At 44.8% G+C, this 22609-nt stretch overlaps 1 protein-coding gene across 1 annotated transcript in view; it reads left to right on the top strand.

Annotated features, from left to right (window-relative positions):
- The first annotated feature begins 17588 nt into the window (after positions 1-17588).
- The window catches only part of WBP2NL (WBP2 N-terminal like), a 29914-nt gene continuing 24893 nt past the window's right edge, over positions 17589-22609 (top strand). The window contains exons 1-3 of the mRNA XM_029590281.1: positions 17589-17720; positions 18227-18654; positions 21531-21639. Coding sequence (XP_029446141.1) covers positions 18596-18654; positions 21531-21639 — 168 coding nt within the window. The 5' untranslated portion in view covers positions 17589-17720; positions 18227-18595. The remainder of the gene's footprint in view (positions 17721-18226; positions 18655-21530; positions 21640-22609) is intronic.

The following is a 22609-nucleotide window of genomic DNA, read 5'->3' as shown; positions in this document are numbered from 1 at the left end:
GTGTGCAATCAGGTTAGCAGATTCATGGGATGAATTATCAGTTGTGGGTGCTTTGTGTTATGATCCTGCTCGCAAAGCCCATCCCACGAGCAGCCCTCACTCACTTCGCACCGCTGACCATCGGCCCGATGCCGCCGGTCCTCTGACGTGGCCAATGCTAACCAGGACCGCTGCTGCTTCGAAGCCTGATGCCGCGGTCGTGGCAGGAGGGGCTGCCGCTGTTCCATCTTCACGGCCCTAGTGCCACTGCCAGGATCCCTCATCTTCGTGGCAGGAAGCTGCCGCCGACTGCTCTCTTTGTGGCCCTGGAGCCGCTGCCGGGATCCTCTTCATGCGGCAGGAGAGCTACCGCCGAACTCATCTTTGTGGCCCTGGTGCCGCTGCTGACTGACTCCCTCATTATGTGGCAGGGACGACGCTGCCACATCCTGCCTCCTGGGCTCCTCTAGGTGCTGGCACGCACCTCTCCATGTTATTTAAAGGGCCAGCAGCAGGAAAAGCCCCATGGCCCCAACGATGATATCATCAGTCTGCTCCTTAGTCCAGTCCTATAAAAGGGCTCAGCCTTCATTCCTCGGGGCCTTCAAACCAGATCTTCATGGTCGTCCATGCGTCTCTTCTCTGGTCAAGGTCCTCTGTGGTCTTCTTGTGTCTTGATGGCTTTGTTAGATGTTCCTGGTCCTGTTCCTTGCTGGAGCTCCTTCATTGTCTCTTTGGTGTCCTGATGTTCCATGTCCTGAAGTTCCAATGTTCCATGTCCTGAAGTTTCTGATGTCTTGGTTTCTCCAGTTCCTGGCTCCGGGTATTCCTGCCTAGCCTCGCCTGCCGGATTCCTCCTCCAGATGACCATCCTGAGGGTAAATCCCGATTCCTGTTCCTGGTCATTGGAGCCCCGTTCCAGCTGGACCCTGTTCCTGTGCTGCCCGGATTCTCTTCATCCTGCTTCCAGATTCCCTGCTTGTCCACCTTTCCTGGCGTGCCACCTTCGTGGTCCGTGACCAGTCCATGGGGGGCTGTGTAAGGCGCTTTGTGGCACAAGGCCTGTCTTCATGTCTGCAGCGCAAGTCTCCAGAAGGCCTCTTGTTTTAATTCTGAAGTCTGTTCCTGAATCCAAGTTCTAAATCTTGAATCCTAAGTCTTGAATCCTGTTCCCGGTCTTCAAAGTACCTTGTGCCTGCTTCCGTCCATGCCGATGACTCAAGCCAGAACCTACTCTGCTTCAGCGTGGTCTGCAACCAGCCATGGGTGGCTGTGTAGGGCGTGTCTCGGTGCAGGCCTCTCCTGAATCTTCGACATGTTCCCAGTTCCAAGCCTTCACTTTCTCACCTGGAGTCTTCTTCGCTTTCAGCATGGTCCGCAACCAGCTATGGGTGGCTGTGTAGGGTGCGCTGTGGTGCAGTACTCACCCTGTACTAGTGCCTGAACCCTGAATCCTCGCCTGAGTCTTCCAAGTATCCTGGATCCTAGTCAGAGTCTTCCAAGTATCCTGAAACCATGTCTGAGTGTTCCAAGCATCCTGAGTCCTCATCTGAGTCTTCCAAGTTCCTTGAGTCTTTGTCTGAGTTTCCTAGTTCCTGAGTTCCATGTCTTGTCTTGTTCCTGCCCTCAGCCTCCGTCTGGTCTCACGCACTCGTTGTTCCCAAGCGGCGGTCCGGAAGGGCGACTGAGTGGCCGGAGGGCTACTCTTGAGACCAGCATTGCGTTGCTGGTTCTCACTGGTGCGTGCAGGTCCAGTGGAGGGCTGAGCCTGCCTTGTCCAGTTTCTGATGTTCCAAGTCTTGATCCTGGTCCAGCCTTATTCTAGCTCCAGCCCGTGCCTGAACATTCTCACTTCCCAAGATGTGTGTCTTGGGGCTCCTCCCTGAGCTGCGCCGTGGCTAAAGAGCTCACATCTCTCTGAGCAAGCGACCACACCTCCGCGCTTGCAACACTTTGATGTGGAATAAATTACCATTGGCCTTACTTAAGTAAAGGCTTTAAGAAGAAGTTGAAAACACATTTGTTTGAACTTGCATACTTTTAGATTACAATGTTCAAACTTTGGTAATGCTTTGATTATGCAATAATTGTATTTCTGAAAAGTTTTTAAAGTGTTAGTATAGCAACTGATGCTGGTCATTATGTTTTTGTGGTTACTTGTATTATGTTTGATTGTTTTATTTACTTCTTGAAATTATGTGTTCCTGGAAGCCACCCAGAACATTGGATGGTGCGAATTGTAAAATTTTTAAATAAATAAATAAATGTTGGGTTCCACATTAGGAGTCAATAAAGGATCTTGGAGTCAATAATTTTTATTTATATTCTGAATTTTGTAACACTTCAAAGCAAATTACATTCAGGTACTGCAGATATTTCCCTATCCCCAGAGGGCATACAGTCAGGCAGGATAATTTTCAAAGAAAAATGTAAATGTAACATACTATCATAGCAATCTCTAAAAGCCCATTTATCTGTGTTAAATAACACTAACACGGGTAAAATATATTGACAATTCAATAGGATATATAGAGGCATTATAATGCTCTCCGTTTTATTCTCTATTCCTTTCCAAATAATTCCTAGCATTCTGTTTTACTTTTTTGACTGCTACCTCACACTGAGCTGAAGATTTCAATATATGGTTGATAATGAGTGGAGGAGAGGTCTAGTGTTTAACTCAGCAGTCTGAGAAGAAGAGAAGCCAGGTTCAAATCCTGCAGCTGTTTCTTGTGACCCTGGGTAAGTTGCTTCACCCTCCATTACCTAAAGTTCAACTTGGGAGGTAATTTTCAAAGGAAAATGTAAATGTAACATTATCAAAGCAATTCTCAAAAGCTCATTTACCTGTGTTATGTGCACTTAACATGGGTAAACCTTATTAACAATTCAGTAGCATAGGAGTATATTGTAGCGCAGTCTGCATTTATAGGGGACTGCTAACCAATCCGGACAAGCCTCTGTGGAGGTACCTCCAAGGATGGTCTGCAAATTCAGAATCTTAGGCTAGGGCTTAAGCTAGGGACAATTTAGCTAGTGGAGACCTAGAGGGTCTCTACAGAAATAAAGGAAGATTGCCAGGAAAAAGATCTAGGCATCATAGTGGATAATATTTTAAAATCGTCGGCTCAGTGTGCTGCAGCAGTCAAAAAAGCAAACAGAATGTTAGGAATTATTAGGAAGGGAATGGTTAATAAAACGGAAAATGTCAAAATGCCTCTATATCGCTCCATGGTGAGACTGCACCTTGAATTCTGTGTACAATTCTGATCTCCGCATCTCAAAAAAGATATAATTGCGATGGAAAAGGTACAGAGAAGGGCAACCAAAATGATAAAGGGGATTGAACAGATCCCCTATGAGGAAAGGCTGAAGAGGTTAGGGCTATTCAGCTTGGAGAAGAGACAGTTGAAGGGGGATATGATAGAGGTCTTTAAGATCATGAGAGGTCTTGAACGAGTAGATGTGACTCGGTTATTTACACTTTCGAATAATAGAAGGACTAGGGGGGCATTCCATGAAGTTAGCAAGTAGCACATTTAAGACTAATCGGAGAAAATTCTTTTTCACTCAACGCACAATAAAGCTCTGGAATTTGTTGCCAGAGGATGTGGTTAGTGCAATTAGGGGTAGATTTTATAATTTTGCACGAGCGGGTACTTTTGTTCGCACACCAGGCGCGAACAAAAGTACGCTAGATTTTATAAGATACGCGCGTAGCCGCGCGTATCTTATAAAATCTGGGGTCGGCGCGCTCAAGGGGGTGCACATTTATGCAATCTGTGTGCGCCGAGCCCAGCACGCGCTGCCTGTTTCCTCCGAGGCCGCTCCGATTTCGGAGCGGCCTCGGAGAGAACTTTCCTTCGCCCTCCCCCCACCTTCCCCTCCCTTCCCCTACCTAACCCACCCCCCAGCCCTATCTAACCCCCCCTTACCTTTGTTGTACGATTTACGCCTGCTAAAAGCAGACGTAAATCTGTGCACGCCAGCGGGCTCCTGGCACGCCATCACCCAACCCGGGGGCTGGTCCGGAGGCCTCGACCACGCCCCCGGGCCGGCGCCACGCACCCGGAATGCCATGTCACGCCCCCGAAATGCCGCGTCATTTTAGGACACGCCCCGGGACTTACGTGTGTCCCGGGGCTCTGTGCGCGCCGGCGGCCTATGCAAAATAGGCGCGCCGGCGCGCAGGGCATTTAAAATCCGGCCCTTAGTGTAGCTGGGTTCAAAAAAGGTTTGGATAGGTTCTTGGAGCAGAGGTCCATTAACTGCTATTAATCAAGTTGACTTAGAGAATAGCCACTGCTATTAATTGCATCAGTAGCATGAGATCTTCTTAGTGTTTGGGTAATTGCCAGGTTCTTGTGGCCGGATTGGCCACTGTTGGAAACAGGAAGCTGGGCTTGATGGACTATTGGTCTGACCCAGCATGGCAATTTCTTATGTTCTTTTGCTGGTAAACTAGCTTTAAACTTGTAATTCTCAGGTCCTGACTGGAAGGGTGATTCGGTGTGTGCAAACTTTTGTTTGTGTGAGCAACACATTTTTCAAACCAACAATTTTTGAGCGCCAGTATTAGCGTTGCATTCCTATATATAGTACAAAGGAAAATGTATGTGAGCGACGATGTAAAAACCTGTGAGCGATGCTCCAAAATGCATGAGCAATTGCTAAACACACTCAGCTTGGAGGGAACTAAGGTGCTGCATGCTTCTTCGCCGTCCCCACAGCTGACCAGAAATAAATGTCAGCTACTTCTATTGCTTCTGGGCAGGCAACTGACAAGGCTGACTGGAGATCGCCGTATTTGATGCTGCTCTAACGCTGTTCTTTTTCTGTGATATTTTAGGACAGCAGTCGTCTGTTACTCTTCTGCAAGTCCCACACTATTAAAAAAAAAAAAGAAGCTATACAAATGACTTATAGACAAAGGTAAAACCGAGCTGCAAGTAGTTTCCTGTGTGAATGTTACTGAAATCGAGCAATGGAACCTGGAAGATGTAGTAGGCCAGAGTAGCAAATCACCTGGACCAGATGGTATGCATCCTAGGGTTCTGAAGGAACTCAAAAATGAAATTTCTGATCTATTAGTTAAAATTTGTAACCTATCATTAAAATCATCCATTGTACCTGAAGACTGGAGGGTGGCCAATGTAACCCCAATATTTAAAAAAGGCTCCAGGGGCGATCCGGGTAATTATAGACCAGTGAGCCTGACTTCAGTGCTGGGAAAAATAGTAGAAACTATTCTCAAGATCAAAATTGTAGAGCATATAGAAAGACATGATTTAATGGGACACAGTCAACATGGATTTACCCAAGGGAAGTCTTGCCTAACAAATCTGCTTCATTTTTTTGAAGGGGTTAATAAACATGTGGATAAAGGTGAACCGGTAGATGTAGTGTATTTGGATTTTCAGAAGGCATTTGACAAAGTCCCTCATGAGAGGCTTCTACGAAAACTAAAAAGTCATGGGATAGGAGGCGATGTCCTTTCGTGGATTACAAACTGGTTAAAAGACAGGAAACAGAGAGTAGGATTAAATGGTCAATATTCTCAGTGGAAAAGGGTAAACAGTGGAGTACCTCAGGGATCTGTATTGGGACCGGTGCTTTTCAATATATATATAAATGATCTGGAAAGGAATACGACGAGTGAGGTTATCAAATTTGTGGATGATACAAAATTATTCAGAGTAGTTAAATCACAGGCAGACTGTGATACATTACAGGAGGACCTTGCAAGACTGGAAGATTGGGCATCCAAATGGCAGATGAAATTTAATGTGGACAAGTGCAAGGTGATGCACATAGGGAAAAATAACCCTTGCTGTAGTTACACGATGTTAGGTTCCATGTTAGGAGCTACCACCCAGGAAAAAGATCTAGGCATCATAGTGGATAATACTTTAAAATCGTCGGCTCAGTGTGCTGCAGCAGTCAAAAAAGCAAATAGAATGTTAGGAATTATTAGGAAGGGAATGGTTAATAGAACGGAAAATGTCATAATGCCTCTGTATCGCTCCATGGTGAGACCGCACCTTGAATACTGTGTACAATTCTGGTCGCCGCATCTCAAAAAAGATATAGTTGCGATGGAGAAGGTACAGAGAAGGGCAACCAAAATGATAAAGGGGATGGAACAGCTCCCCTATGAGGAAAGGCTGAAGAGGTTAGGTCTGTTCAGCTTGGAGAAGAGACAGCTGAGGGGGGATATGATAGAGGTCTTTAAGATCATGAGAGGTCTTGAACGAGTAGATGTGACTCGGTTATTTACACTTTCGAATAATAGAAGGACTAGGGGGCATTCCATGAAGTTAGCAAGTAGCACATTTAAGACTAATCGGAGAAAATTCTTTTTCACTCAACGCACAATAAAGCTCTGGAATTTGTTGCCAGAGAAGGTAGTTAGTGCAGTTAGTGTAGCTGGGTTCAAAAAAGGTTTGGATAAGTTCTTGGAGGAGAAGTCCATTAATGGCTATTAATCAATTATACTTAGGGAATAGCCACTGCTATTAATTGCATCAGTAGCATGGGTTCTTCTTAGTGTTTGGGTAATTGCCAGGTTCTTGTGGCCTGGTTTTTGGCCTCTGTTGGAAACAGGAAGCTGGGCTTGATGGACCCTTGGTCTGTCCCAGCATGGCAATTTCTTATGTTCTTAATGCCAGGCAACCTGAGGAGGAGAGGTGGCATTTCTTCCCACCCCCTCCCCACTGGAATTTAATGACCAATTATTTTTGTAACTATTCCTATAATTTAATTTTTGTAAAGCCCTACTTTTTATATATATATATATATATATATATATATATATATATATATACACCTCTTCCCCACCCCGAAAAAAATATTCTGCAGGCACTCCTCAATTCCCTCTACCTGTTTTGTCCTTCTCTTCTGCCCCATTCCAGGATGAGACCCCTCGCGGAAGCCCTGGACGACCTCCTGAAGGAAATCAAGTCCTTGAAGAAACGGGTGGCGGAGCTGAATGACCGTCTCGACGTTGTGCGCCGGGCTTACCTCCCCATCAGCTACAGCGCAGTCGGCAGCAAGGGAGCGAGCATCTACCCATTCAGGCCGGCCCCTGCAGGGGGGGACAGGGGCGCCTCTGGGAGGAGAAAGGTAAAGCTCACCCAACCCCCGCACCGACCTTTCCCCCTGAAAAGAAGAGTATACATCCGCCGAATAAAGAAGAAAAATTAAGCCGATCCTTGTGGCAAGAAGCAGGATCCCATTACTGTCCTGTGAGGGGGAACTGTTTCCGCACACCTGCCTGACCATGCTGCCTTCACATTCTCACCATCCAGTCCCCACACCCACCACTGGGGCTCCCTCACGATCCTGACTGGCATTGCTGCCCACGATTTTCAAAACTTATACTAAAATCAACCACTTTTTTTTTCCTCCATGGCACTGCCTATACTGTAAATCTCTACCAGCAGGCCTCTCCCGCTGCACACTCCCATAAAAGAGATGGATTGACTTTTGCACGGCAGTGATGGTGATCCTTAATATGGGCAGGGGCAACATTTACCTGTGGGTTTTCCTTTCAGAGTCCAGTTTTATTTTTATTGTGAGCCACATCCTTGCTATTTAAATTGAAAATTGTGTGAGAACCACAAAAAAAGAAAAAAAATGGGCACATAAAGAGCCTCAATTAGCATACATAATTCAATTACCAGAAAAAAATGCAAATAAAAATATATCTAAGATCTTTCATTTATTCACCTCGTGCTTGGACTTATATGAAAACCTAGGCAATTTGGCTCTGAACTTTGTAAGGGTTTGCACTAGAAAATCTAAATATCAAAGGACCATATTTAAATTTCCTAAAGCAAGTCCTTAAAAACCTTGGGACCTGCATGCCCAGTTTATCTTATCGATCCAAGCATGAGGTGAGTGAATGAAAGATCTACTTTGACTTTTGACGGACTTTTTGCATTATTTTAAGGTAATTAAACTTGTGCCAATTCGACCCCTTTGTGTGTATGTAACAACAAAAGCAAAGCCCACTCTTGGAGGTCTTCCAGAGGAGAAGCTGGTCTTTTGCCATGAGATAATTTTCAATTTAAAACATGAGTAGTAATCCAAAAAAACCTGGGTCATGAACTGAAAGCTCATTTAAATCCTGCTCCTCCCACATCTCAGTTACGGGTACACTAAAAAACAATCAGTTAATCTTCAATTAGCATGCCAGTTTCTGCACGTGCATGTGAATATGTCCATATCTCACTAATAAGTAATGCGGCAACTGCGTGTTTTTACACCACACCTACTATCATGGGCTCGGACATACTAATCACCAGAAAAGTTCAATCTTTATTATTATTATTTTTTTTTACCTGTTCCTTTGGGCCTGGGATCCGGCACCACGCGCCTTGATTTGCAACTACCTGGGGATTTCTCCCCCCCCTATTTCATAGTACTCCCCCTAGGACCTAGTCTGGTCATTGCAGTGACATTTGGCTGAGGGCCATGCACAGGAAGGGGCCTTGAATCCAGCTGCTAGGTGACATGCTTAAGCAATGGCCACAACTTCGCCCTCTCCTTCCCCAAGGGCTGAGAACGCAGCATCCCCAGTCCCAGCGGAATCCATGACTCGGGGAACACGGAACCTCCGGGCTGGCCTGGAAATGTCCAATCTGATTTGCTGACATACAGTCACATATCAGCAATGCATACAGTACTAATCCATCCATTAAGAAATGTCTGTTTATGTGAATATGTAAACTATATAATCCTATCAGAGACAGCTTGTAGTAAGCAATCACCTGCAGCATTGCATTGGTAAATGTGTTTCTCTATACTGTTGCTGAATAATCCTTTGCTTGTGTGCATGGATCATACTAATGAAGTAATAATCCTCCTTCGATGTACGTGATGGTAAATGTGTTTCTGTATACTGTTGCTCTGTTTTACGAGCTTTTAAAAAAATCTGTTAAAGTTCCTTGTATTATCTGTACTCTTCTTCTTATTATTTTTTTTTTTAAATAAAAAAAATAGAAATGGTGCATATCATGGTATGTGTGTGGTTCCAACAGTGGTTGGCAGTACATTGTATTTAGGGGCTTTATGCACTGAACTTTCATGTGCGGGCTAAATCAATCCCTGAAGGTATGAGTGTGTGCGTGCTAATGAAGGACTGTCCGCTGCAAATTAGGCTTGGGCGGGCGGAAGTAGCGTGGTATGCTTTCCTCCAAGAGCTCTTTCATATGCACTTGCTAGGGCCTAACATTTAACGCCTGCCTCGGGCCAGGTGTAACATTTTAGCGTGCACGCTACTGAAAGGACTCAGCTAACAGCAGGCGTTGTAGCTGAAAGACGAAGGCCATGTACAAGAGATGACACTGCCCCGGTTTCCCACAGGAGCTTGAAATACAGCACAGCTTCCCTCACCTCCCCTTCTGTTAGGACAGCAAGATTGACCCAAGTTAGAGAGCGGGCACTATCCTTAGCAGGACCTATACTATGGAACACCATGCCCCTCGAGATCAGATTACAGAGAAATTTCAAACTTTAAAAAAAAATTTAAAACCTGGCTTTTCAAACAAGCGTTTTACAAAGAGAACGGAGAAGAGGAAAATAAATAAAGCAGGCAGAAGAACATCAGCACGCAGCACTTAGTTCAATATGTGCGTATTTTGTTATTTTATTATTTCACCGCTAACATTCGATAAAATATACAATACAAAAGAATTATACATGTAATGTAAATCTGTTACACGTATAAATTGACAAGTTTTATGACATTCATCAAATAGTCTTGATTTCTGAAATTATGTAACCGAAACCTTATCGGCACTTTGATAGAAAGTATTACCCAATACAATTTTAACATTAATATACAAGTCTATCTGTAAATCGTTGTGATGGTATATAACTTAACAACGGTATAGAAAAGATTATAAATAAATAAATAAATAAATAAAAGAAAAAGTCACCAACACACACTACAGACCATCCTACTCATATCCACTGTTATTAACACAATGAAAATGCATTTTCAAACAAAAGGTTTGCAAACATTGTACGCTCCACAATCTATTAGGCATACGGTTTTCTGTCTCTAATAAAGGGCCATCCCGAAAGTTCCTACAGAATGGCATGACTTATCGAGGTCATTGCTATGGCTGATCAATGTAAAGACCATTACGTCTGAGAGTGATCCCTGTCTGGGTTCACGAGCAAGGGACTGTTCCGTAAAATGTGGAACTTTGCCAGTAGGGGGAGCTGTAGCTAGGTGGGAGCTTAGACAGTGATCTATTGTGAGTGCCTTCCATCAAAGGGGATGGGATTATGGCAGGATATAAAGGTGCTTCCCACGAGGCACAAGCAGGAGTTTGGGAGCTGTCTGAGCAAGCCCAAGGAGTTCGAGCCAGAGTTCTTGGAGAGCATGGTGAGAGGAGCAGTGAAGTACTGTTGGGATTCGCTGAATTGGACTTAAGAGAACTTGCTCCATTACCAGCTGTGACCCAGTGGGAGGATAAAGACCCCCTCAATCATTGTGGACACCCATCCAGCCCCAGTTTGTGAGGAAGCTGAAAGGAAGAAGCCTGGTCTCCATCTGCAATTTTCCACTGGATGGAAAAGAACTGCGAGAAACTACTGTGAGACATTTGGAGATTTCCCCAAAGAACGGAGAAGTAGATTGCTGGAACTTTTACTATCTTCTTGAATTTTTTCTGAGACTGTTTGCTGATTTTGCCTAACCCAATTTTTATTCTGGGACTCTGAATAAATTCTGGGTTTTTTTCCGGTTTGGAACACGACTCTTGTGTGGGCAATTAGATATTTTGTGTGAACGAGACTTCCCTTAGAGGCCCCATAGCTCTTGCTATCCCCAAGTGGAAGGAAATCCTGTACAGGAGCTGCAGACAAAGGTGACCCCTGGCGAAGGGGAATGGGGGTGGGTGGGTTTACATGAGTCCTGAGCTAGAAGATCAGTCGGGCTGACAAGGGCCTTTTATTTGGGGTCACCACTTCTTTTTGCTGCAGCATTCTTTGGAGTTTGAGCCCCTCTCAGACTGTGCCCTTTCCTGCTCTTGCAGCCTCATTCAGGGCTGCAACAATAGCTTCCTGCCCCCTCCCACAACGTCTTGAGATTGCCTGCACTAGGCACCACTGGGGCAAAGCCTGGTCCTGGCCACAGTTGCTACAGGGCAATGGTATAAATCCCATCCACACAACCTCTGCAGTACAGGGGAGGGGGGGGGGGTGCCCCAAGGAAGACAGGGCCCCACTTGCAGCTGCTCCCAGATATTCTGAGGTGAACCCCCAGCTCAGGGACCCCCCCCTTTGTGAAACTGCTGCTAGAGGGCCTTTAATTTGAACTTATGCAACTCCTACAGGGTGCTTGCAGAGGGGGCATGGTCAGGTGGTGGTAGTGCCCTCCAGAAAGGGCAGGCAGATGTTATTGTTTGGTGTGGTTGTGGACCCCTGGGTCGTAATGAGAGTTGGCCCCACCCACAGGGGGTGGGGCCAACTCTCATTACGACCTTTGAGGCTAGAACCTGTCATAGTGAGTCCTGTAGGGACTCACTATGACAGGTTCTAGCCTCAATGGACAGCCAACAATAATAATTTTTATTACACAGGAACGTAGGTATCCCACTAGGTGGGTATAGACTCAGTCCGGAGTGAGGTGGTGCGAAGCTGGTCCTCCTGGTAGTGGTCCGCAGAGCAGGGTACGCCAGGGTAGCTCCTCTGGAGTAGAGATGCTTCTTAGATGTGATCTGGTAGTGGCCCGCAGTGCGGGTTACGCCGAGAATCAGGTGGAGATGAGAGAGAAGCACACATAGCAGAGGAGCAGAGAAGACAAAAGCACTCACTTGGTAGAGATGAAGCAAGTAACAGAGAGCATCCAGTAGTGGGCCGAGGTACGGGGTACGCCGGAGGTCTTGTCACCAAGGTGGTAGATGATGGTACTCACGGACAGAGGTAGCAGATGAGATGCCCCTCCGAGGAGCAGATAGTCAGAGCACAATAGGCCCCCAAGGAGCGGGTACCTTAAGTCCAATTTCTGTAGTCAGGAACGAGTTATGCAAAGCGAAGAAAAGATCTCCGTACGGGTGGAATCAGACCAGACGGAAGCCCTTGCTAACTCACTGGATGTCAAGAAGTGAAGGGTTCAAATACCTCTTGGCGGGTGACGTCACAGGTGGGAACGCCCCAGAGGTTCCCGCCTTGATGGAGATAAGAGGGAGGCTGATGTGCGTGCACGCACCCTAGGTAACGCCGTCATCAAGATGGCGTCCGGGATCACCCATGCCGTCCCAGGGACGCCGGGGAGAGCTGCGTTTGCAGGCTAAGGCCGAAAGACTCCTCGAAATTACTGGAGCAGGCAAAAGAGAGGTGAGCAACAGAGGTCGCAGCTATCTGCTACCGATGGGCACAACAGCAGATTTCCCTTCCCGGCATCAATGGATGGATGTGCCAGGTCTGAACGAGACCCCGCCTGATGGCAGCCCTTCTCTTCTCTATAGAGTCTTCCGACTGGATGTCGTGTGAGGGTACAGGTCAGTTTTTAGGAGTGTGTGTGTGTGGCATAACCTTCAGAAAGATACCATTGCCTTCCTGCTCCGATTTCTTTACTCTCTCTTCTTCCACTGCCTCCTCTATCTCCTCTACTTCCACGGCAGACATCTGAGGCATATGCTTTTGGTTTGGTTTTCTCTCTCTTCTGAAAGTCTCTTCTCACTTAACTTCTTCTCCTAAGATCCAGAAGCTCTCCTACTTTTGCTCTCAGCATTAGCAAGCAGGCCCATGTGCTAAGCTTTCTTTTATACAAGTTTGCAGCCAGAGAGTTGACCAGCGGCATCTCTAGCCAGGAGTATTTGTGTGTGTGTGTGTGGGGGGGGGGGGGGGGGGGGCAGGGGCAAAGCTGAGTATGGATGGGGCACGACAAAGTGACATTTCCACACAACACGTTCACCCCCCACAGTATGGCACCTCCCCCCCCCCTTTAAACTTGACGTAAAAGACACAGGAAAATGTCCCAAGGTCCTTTTGTGCAATTTAAAAAAAAACCAAAAACAGCCAGTTTCATGAAAACTATTTGACAGCCTTATTCAAACAATTCTTCTGTATGGATATGAGAGTGAATTTTGGAGTCTATACAGGAAGAGACAAAATCTCAATATACATTCTGCACCTCCAGTTTTGTAATACACTCCTCAGTCAAAGAAATTCCCCCAGAACATTGACCCTTAAACATACGAGACAGAACAAAATGTATTAAAATTCTGGTGTCACCTCAGTAACAGCAACGCAGACACTTTGTGAAGCAACACAAAACTCTGCCTAAAAGACACTCAGAATCTAAATGTAGGAAACCTTTGGTTTTCCCTCGATAACAAGAGTGTACCAACTTATGGGAGGTTCAGAGCTATTCGGAATAGAGAACAGGTTTGGGTTTTACTCCCTCGTGGGAGCGGCAGATGGTGTGTTCTATTTATTTTATCATCCTCGAACACCATCAGTCCTCGTGGATTTTGAATTGAATATCAGAGCAGACCAGGAGCTCGCCATCTCCTGCTGTACAATTTTTCCCCTTATTTATTGGAAAGGAGCTGGGGGATTTTTCCTGTTGGTCAGCCTCTCATCTGACCTGATTCTGCTAGCTTTACTCTTTTAAGCTAATTTTTTTAGAGGTCTCCTTGTGAGAGCCTTCATATCCTTTTCACAGAGGATTGAGGCACCCCTGTGTAAGGCTACATCAAGGGGTAGGGAAGACCTGCAGCGTGCTACTCCTCCTCCTGGTGTAGACCTGACAGTGACCAGATGCAGAGAAGTTTCAACTTTAATTTAACTGCTTTTTGGACTATCTCCTCATTTGGGAGACAAGGAGGTTTCTCCACCCTTCCTGTCTCTTGATTTCCCTCCCTTTTTATTGAGATTAGAGCCTATTTTTGTTATTGGGAGCCGAGTATCCTTGGTACCAGGGGTTTCAGTGTGCTGTACAATGCAAGAGAGGTGCCTTTCATCTTCACCTAGCTTGATGTTTGAGAGAACATTGCACAAATCTCATCTTTGGGTGAGTTTCCTCACTCCAAAGGTCATCAAATCTTCACAAGCGTATACTGTTCTGTTCGTACGTCGCACTCTGAATGTCAAAGTGGCCCCTAACCCCTACACTAATACCTAAACCTCACCTTGAGTAACTAGGTGGGCCTCCCATAGAGATATAAATACCTACCTAGTATGAGGGCCTTATAGCTAGTCTCTTTCTCTCCCCCTGCCCCTCCCAGTGTTAGTAGGCTAACTCCTCCCCTTTTCCTGATTTGCATGGCACCGTGCATTATGGTGCTTTCGCATGCGAAAACACCATATAGCACTTTCATAAATGACCCCCTTTGCTAGACGAGTGAGGTCACAAGTTAATTACCCTTTCTCTTGTCCTATTATTTATTGACTTTATTTCAGTGCTAAATTGAGAGCTGTAAATATTCTTCAATCATCAAATCAACTATCAGTAAACGAAATGGGAAAGCACATTGCTTCTCAGTGTGCTTTTTGGATATAAAAGTTTGTGATTATTATTAGTGCTGGTTACAAGGACGGAAAGGGCCTGGTACTGGGATGATTGCAAAAGAGCCTTGAAATTATTACCCCCCCCCCCCCCCACACACACACACAAACACACACTGGAAGCCCTGAAACTCAGAATGTAATTGCTATCCATGGAGATACTGGGAGAAATGTGTGCAGAAGGGGGTCCTTTGATCTCTTCTATGTGCCTCTGGATAGCAGTTAAAGGCTCCATCCTGCCCAGGGGGTACATTAATATCAAAATTATCATACCGCAGCAACACTAATTCCTAAAACGCAAACAGTAACAACCCTACCTAAATGTTACACTGGGCCCTAGAATACCAATACACCTCCCCTTGGGGAGATGAAACAAACAAGATTTCTACAGATCCCTACACAGGAACTACACACTAGTACAAGAGAGGGGCAACTCTGGTCCTCAAGAGACACAAATGGGTCTGGTTTTTAGGATGTCTACAAGGAATTCAATATGCATGAGATAAGGTTTGCATGCACAGCCTCCATTACACTCAAATATTTCTCATGTGGATAGCCTGAAAACCAGACCTGTTTGTGGCTCTTAAAAACTGGAGTTGGCCATCCCTCCACTAGTAGAATCCCTCACTTTAATCATGCCCACAGAACATGGACAAACCCTCACCTAACATGGAATAAAGCCTCACAAATAAGAATCAGAAACATGAAGGCTCTGTGAGTAGTGCAATACTGGAGAAAGAGAAACAGAAATGCATTTCCTCCTGCACTTTCCAAAAACGGAAGACATGCACAGTTCTATTTTTTATTATTATGAATGTTAGGGGCTGATGCTATTAAAAAAAATCACGGAAAGCGGGCGCTGACTTTTCAGTGCCTGCTTTCTTAATGCACGCATGGCGTCCACAAGGGGGGGTGCCATGCTATAAGCAAATTAGGGAGTCGCACTAGCAAGGAGGCGATAGGGTCGCTTGCGCGCCCCTAGCGCCTCCTTGCTAACACGAACCCGCGGTGGCTGCCGGTTACGAAAACCAATGCAGGTAAACCGATACAGCGTCCGTTTTCATTACTGGCAGACGGCCGGTTATGAAAACCGATGCAGACTTTACCAGCGTCAGTCTTCATAACCCGGCGGTCTGCCAAGGTATATATTTTTTTTTACTTAAGTACGAAAAGTACAGGGTCGCACGCTAAATAGGCGCTAATCCCCCTATTGCATTAGGGGGTGGATTTGCACCTATTTAACCTGTGTCCGACTACGGGTTATACAGTGCACTCGGCTGAGCACCCTGTATTGCATTGGCCCCTTTATTTGCAAACTACTTTTATTGTTCTTGTACTGTTTATGCAGTATATAAAAGTATCAAATAAATAAAACGAATGTCTCAAAGCTGATATATTTCAATTCTAAAAATTGAAATTACATTTTTTTTCTACCTTTGCTGTCTGGGCATTTTTTCTAATTGGGTCTCTCTTTTCCACTTTCCAGTTGCTGCTCTTCTAATTTATTTTTTCAAGATGTCCTATCCATTTTCTCTCCCCCCAACTTTCCTTCCTTCTCTTCATCTGTATCTGGCATTGATATTTCCATTTCATCTTTTTCTCCATGCTTCCCTTCTCTGCCTCTCTATCCACTCATATCTATATTTTACCACTCATTGTCCCTGTCTATCACTTTCAAGTCCTTGGTCTTCATTTTTTTTTTACCTCTCACCTATTAGCGTTCCATCTTCCACTCTCACCCCATTATGCTGTGGGGTTGTGTGGCAGCCAGTAGCACAGGAAATACCTGGCAGGTAGAAGGAAAAATGGACTCAACTATAGATCTACATACATAGGGGCCGATGCAATATTTATGCACAGGGCACTGAACAGCCAGCGCTCGCTTTCTTAATGGGCCCCTCCTGGGGACGCCATGCAATATTTAAATTAGGGGATTAGTTAGTGGCTGAGCACACTGTATTGCTTCGGCCTGTGATTTGTAAACACATGTACCAGGGATTTTAATTGTTTTATGGTAAACTTTTATTTCAGGCCCCATAGAGAGAGAGATCTATATCTACCTATATATATATATATGAAAATTATTGAGTGACTGCATTAATGAGGTAAATAATGTGGTAAATAATGAGGTAAATAATTAATGACTGCATTAATGAGGTAAATAAGTACTTTCACTGTAGTGAAAGTACTTATTTACTTTCACTACAGTGAAATTGCTGCACCAGCACCAGCAAATTGCTGGTGCTCTGGAAAGATGCTCTGGAAAGATGGGCCAGATCTCCAAGTGCTGGCAGCATAATAGATTGCATAGTGAAGGCACAACTGCTGCGTGTCTGGTACATGCTGGAGCCACCATGGCACTCTGAATTTACAGCAGTGTTCATTTTTTTAAATACACCTGAACCACAGCAGCAAAAATGCAGGGCCTGGATGCAGAGGAAAAAATCAATGACACTAAACTCAAGGTGAGTAGAACTAAAAAGTTCCCGGGTATGCCCAATAAAAATTGTCAACCTCTGAACGTTTTCAAAATTTCACATGGGTCTTACAATCAATTGGCAGCCTTGGGTTTCTAAGTGTACTTTTCAAAATCTTTTCACATTACTTTATTCCTTAATATTTTCAGAACTGAAGTATATAAAACTTTACAATCACAGGGAAGCTGGGGTTGTTCAACAAACCTTAGCTAGATAAGAAATGTGAATTGCCAGATAACTTCAGGTCACCTAGCTCTGGGACAGCTGAGCCACTACTACCATCCTCCTCCCTCTATTGTATGGATGAAAAAATGCAGGCTTGTCTTAGAACCAAAGCGATATTTCCATACATGCAATTGAAGAAAATCAGAACTGATTCAGACTGATTAGCCAAGGTGAGAAAAAATCTCCTGATCTGTCCCGATTGCAAGATGATTTGGTGCCCCAGCCTAGGCAAACCTTTGTCATACCCCCTCCTAATGCTCTAGCACAGCACTCCTTTCTTTGGTAGCATTGGAATTCCCCCTTTTGAGGCTTGTGTTGATGAGATTTTGCCAGCCCCAAACTTTTGGTGCTCTAGGGGACTGTCTAGTTTACCTAATGGAAGCACCTGCCTTACCCGATTGGCAACTGAACCAATAAAGCTGGAAGGAGCAAATGCATCCTGGGAATTGTAGGCAGTCTAGTTGTTGTGAAATTACATAATCTCACTACTAAAACATGGCTGCCTGCACAGAGGTAATGAGCTTTTCTGTCAAGAAATTAAAGGGCATATATGTTCGAATCACTGTTTTCTGTGTGGATGTTTGGAGTGGGCGGAGACATGTATGGAGCTAAAGTTTCTTTTTTTGCGTGGGTTGACTGCTTACTGTATAGAGAGGAAGTGTTACAGTGTACCCAGTAGAGTTCAGCCGGGGGTGGGGATAAACTTGTCGGTGTGATCCCTAATACTTTTTCACTGGCATGTTCCCACCGCGAATATAGCATTCCGAGAGCTCAGTAGTATTTTGGGCTGGCTCTGTGAGAGAAAAAGAGCATCTTTATAGTCGGTCCGAAATGGTTTTGGAAAGAGGAAGAGCTAGCTGTAACAAACGAGAATTAATTTTTAGTGACGTTTATGTTGGATTACTTTCCTCTACTCAAGCGGCTGGTCTCTCCTGATCCTCAGCTAACGTTTCTCAGATATTTTCAGGCTGTAAAAGTCCAAAAACCTGCTAGTTATCGCCTTATTTTCTTTCTCCTAGTGACAGACAGAAGAAAAAAAGAAAGAGAGGACGGCAACGCCAGATTGAAAGCGGCTGAACGTTTGAGTCCTGCCCCGCGGGAAAGCAGGAAAGGGCCGCCGATGCCCGAAGCACTCGTGACCCTCGGCTGTTAGCGCATAAAGCTGAGAGAGAGTGACCGCGTCTCCCAGGCGAGCTCCGCACACCGGAAGGGGAACCATTGGGGAGCAGGGAGGAAAGCCCTCTCCTTGATTTCAGAGTTTCTTGGCCGAAACTTTGGGCATTGTTCGCCGTCCTACCCGCAGCTTTATTGCGTCACGGCAAGAGAGGAGCGGCACTTGTGACGTCACAGGGAGCGGGTTGCTCTCCCCCCGCCCCAGCCGGGCCACCATGGCGCTGAACAGGAACCATTCCCAGAACGGAGGGGTGATTGTCAACAACGGAGAGAGGTGCGTGCGGGACAGGGCTGGCGGCCCTCGAGGGCCCTGCTTGGCGCATACCAGCCAGGGATAGGCGGGGAATCTATGGGCAGACGCCTGAGCCCGCTTAGTTTGCACGTTTTGGTGATCCCAAATAAGGACGGGCCTGTTTGAGGAGGAGGAGGGGGATTCGGCGGTGAATAATACTAGACCAGCAGTGGCCGTCCTTTATTTATTTATTTCAAAGCGGGACAGTTCCAGAATGTCTAATTACCGCAGTGTGGCTGCCCTGTTAGGCTATTTGAATAAGCGGAAATAAATGTTAACAAATAGACCCCCCTCCCCCCCCAACAATCAGATGATACTTTTTTTTATTGGACTAACAATGCATTCTTGAGCTTTTAGGAGCTGTGCTCCTTGACGACCGAGGAAGGCCGTAATAACTTCCGAATGTTAATCAAGAAAAATATTTTGCCTAATATTTGCCTAATAAAAAGGTATTGTCTTATGTTGGGGTTTTTTTTTGTTTGTTTCTATTTGTTAACCTTTTATTTCTGTGTAAAATGTTCGGCCCCCTCCATCCTCAATGCCTGTTTCCCCCTGCTTTGTAGGAGCTGGATTCGGGAATTACGTTCTCCAGATCAGCGATAGGTGTCCATATAAAGCACGAAGACTCTTGGGGGGGGGGGGGGGACTTTATTTATTTAGTTTTTAAAAACACAATTTTGACTGTTTTATTTGGGAGACCATGAAGACTCTTGAGTTCCTGTTGACTTGTCTGGGGCGAGCTCTTCTCCTCCCCCTTCCTTTTTCGCCGGAAGCCCTTTAATCTTTGTTTACCTGCGTCAAGGCTGGAGCGGCTCTGGGTCCTGGCCGCCCATTGGCTGCCGAAGCTGTCGGTCGGTGCTGGCTGGGTGGGGCGAAACGCTGATCATGTGAGCGCGGGAGGTGGGGCAATGAGTCAGTGCTTCCCAACAGAAATGAAAGTTGTTAAATAAAAATACCCCTCCCCTCAAAAAAAGATTAGACAAATATATAAGGCGATACCTTTTTCTTAGACTTAAGTTGTACACTTTTTAACTAGCTTTCGAAAGCTGATTCTTGCTTCCTCTGGTCAGAATAAATCCTATTCTGACCTGAGATGGCCAGTTTTGGCTCTCAAAAAGCCACTCAAGAAATGTAGTAAGTTAGTCCAGTAAAAAAAAAAAAGCACTACTTCCTCCTGATAGAAAGAGGCGGTGCCGGGGGTGGGGTGGCGGCGGCAAAGTAGGGGCCGAATGTGAAACGCTATGACTCCAGCTGCAGATAAATCCCAGACAGAAACCACAGTTGTAGGCTATGTTAAACTCCGTAAACCATGTACAAATCATGATCAGTTAACTTACTGCTATACCCATTCTGCATTGAGTAAGGGGTGTTGAAAAGTGTTAAGTCATAGACAGGCCGATGCAATATTGGTGTGCGACTGGTGCTCATGATTGAGCGTCCGCCCTCCTAATGTGGGTCAGTTGACTGCTTTGGGGCACCTGATTCAATATGCCAGTGGGTAAAAAGGAGGCAGTAGGGGAAATTGTGCGCCCTTAGTGCCTCCTTGGTAGCGTGTGCCCAGGAGAGGTTTAGGAGAACGGATGCTCAATTTTACGAGTGTCCCTTTTCCTAACCTGACCACTGGCACTTTTTTTTTTAATTGTTTTTGAACAGTTCTATTTTTTCACTTCCTCCGACTTAGCTATTTCCCCTGTGGTGATACTAATAGCCTCATCAACATGAATTTACATGTGATGAGTGCTATTAGCTACACGCTCTATTGGACGTGCGTTTTGGATGCGCTCGGTTGAGCCGTGCACTGCGGCCAGTGCACGTATTGCATCGTCCTTTTTTATAAGTAAAACTAGTTCTAGTTATCAGTTTGAATAACAGCATTGTGGTTGATTTATGGTAATTGTGACACCCTTGAAAATGAGCCATCCCTGTTTCAGTGCAGCTTTTAAAGGCAAGACATTCTGTGTAAGAGAAATAACCAGATTGCAATGAACCTAAAGATTTATTGGCTTGTTTTGAGATGCAAGCAGTTTTTCCTAAGTTAAAGTAACCACTTTTCAACAACACTATGTCTGACTTTAAGTGAGTCACTGTTTTTAGTGCAGATTATGGGACAGGTGGTGAATTAATAAAAAAAAAAAAAAAGTAAAAAATAAAAGCTGTAAAAAATTATATTTTATGAAGAAACAGTTGTTTATCTAAAGTTTAGGCAAGTAATTGACTATGTTAGATACTCAAAGCAGTTAAGTAAAATGGTGTGGAGTAGCATGGAGGAATACCGTAGAGGTTATAGAGTGGTGAGCTACATACCAGAAGACCAGGCTTCAAGTCCCACTGTTGCGCCTTATGACCTTGGGCAAGTCACTTTACCCTCCATTACCTTAATTGTAAGCTTTATGGGAATAGGGAAGAACCTGAATGTAATCCGCTTTTGAAGTGCTGAAAAAAGTGCAAAAAAAAATCGAATATATAAATAAGCTTGGAATTTTCTGGTTCTTGTACAGCAATGGGAGTTATCAGAGTCACAACACAAATTATATCACACGGATTGTATGTGTGATGTAGTTTATTATATTATAGCCAATACTGACTATTTGGATCCAGTGCATGGGGTGATGTATGACACTTTCACAGAGCTGCCTAGTGACCTAGTATTTATTTAGAAAAACTCTGGGCCAGTCCTGGTCTTCAGGTTCTCACCTCATGCTGCATTTGAGAAGTAGTAGGTGACATAACCACAGTGTCATGGGGTGTAGGTTCAAAAGCCAGGGCCAGCCAAACATTTTCCATCAGGTGCTGGGCCTCTTGGCAGCTTTGCTTTCAAAATAGGCTCCAGGATGTACTCTCTTTCTCTCGTCCTGCAGTATTCTAAAGCAGTGTAAAGATGTGGAGCTCTCCTTCAGCGATATGGCACACAAGTCCGACGTCTTCAAAGGCACCAAGAAGGGCTTACTGTTCCTCACCCCCTACAGAGTAAGTTGCTGACAGGGATCAGGCAAGCAAAATGGGGGAGGGAGAGAATTTGCATAGGTTGTATTTGTTTAATCCATTGATTAATAATAGAAAAAGGATCAAGCCCCCCCCAAGCAACAGAGAAACAAATCAAAGCCTTAGATCTTTTTCTGTGTTCTAACCCATTGTTTTCCCCATTAAGCAAGGCTTAAAGCAGGAAATGTCCCATTGTGTATAATTACAAAAAAAGAGAGAATCGCACCCCAAATAGAGAAGAAACTTTAAAACATATATTAAAAGATTCTATCCCATGAAATAATAGATCAAATTGTGAGAAAAAGGGCTATCGTAAAAAGGTTATTTGCTTTGCCAGTATTGCGCAGATACTAGTTAAAACCTTTTAATCATTTGCCTTTTCATGATACTTTCAAACTGTAGCATATATATATATATATATATATATATATATATGTATGTTTTTTTTTATACTGCAAAAACATGAAAGCATCGCTTAGCTCAAAAACAATACTGGTCACTCAATCCAACATGGAATCGTGTTTCACTTAGGCTGCGAACTTAATAGGCTGGAAGCTTTTTCTTTAAGCATTTTCACTTGCAGAGAATAGCTATCGGAAAGAAAGTGTAGCGTAGTAATGACGATAGAAAAAAGACCAAATGGTCCATCCAGACTGCCTAGCAAGTTTCATAATGTAATAAGTGCCGCTCCGTGCAGATTACCCCTATCTCTCTGTTAAGGGTAGTAACTGCTGCTCTGTGCTGGTTATCCCCAAGCCTTATGTTAAGGGTAAGCGATATTTATAATCGGACAACGCAGCTTGAATGTGCTTTGCTTTTGGTCTTGGCCATAGAAGCAATCTGTGCTTTTTCCCTGATGTCTGCATATCAGTTCCCCGGACCATAAAAGTCAGGGCTCAGTGTTGGCTGTTATCTGAATCCAATTCCCCTTTTTCCCCGCCACCGTTGAAGCGGA

Source organism: Rhinatrema bivittatum, chromosome 2, assembly GCF_901001135.1.
Source record: "Rhinatrema bivittatum chromosome 2, aRhiBiv1.1, whole genome shotgun sequence".
Taxonomy (NCBI): Eukaryota; Metazoa; Chordata; class Amphibia; order Gymnophiona; family Rhinatrematidae; genus Rhinatrema; species Rhinatrema bivittatum.
The sequence above is the reverse complement of the archived record's forward strand: the minus strand, read 5'-3'. Positions and strand labels throughout refer to the sequence as shown.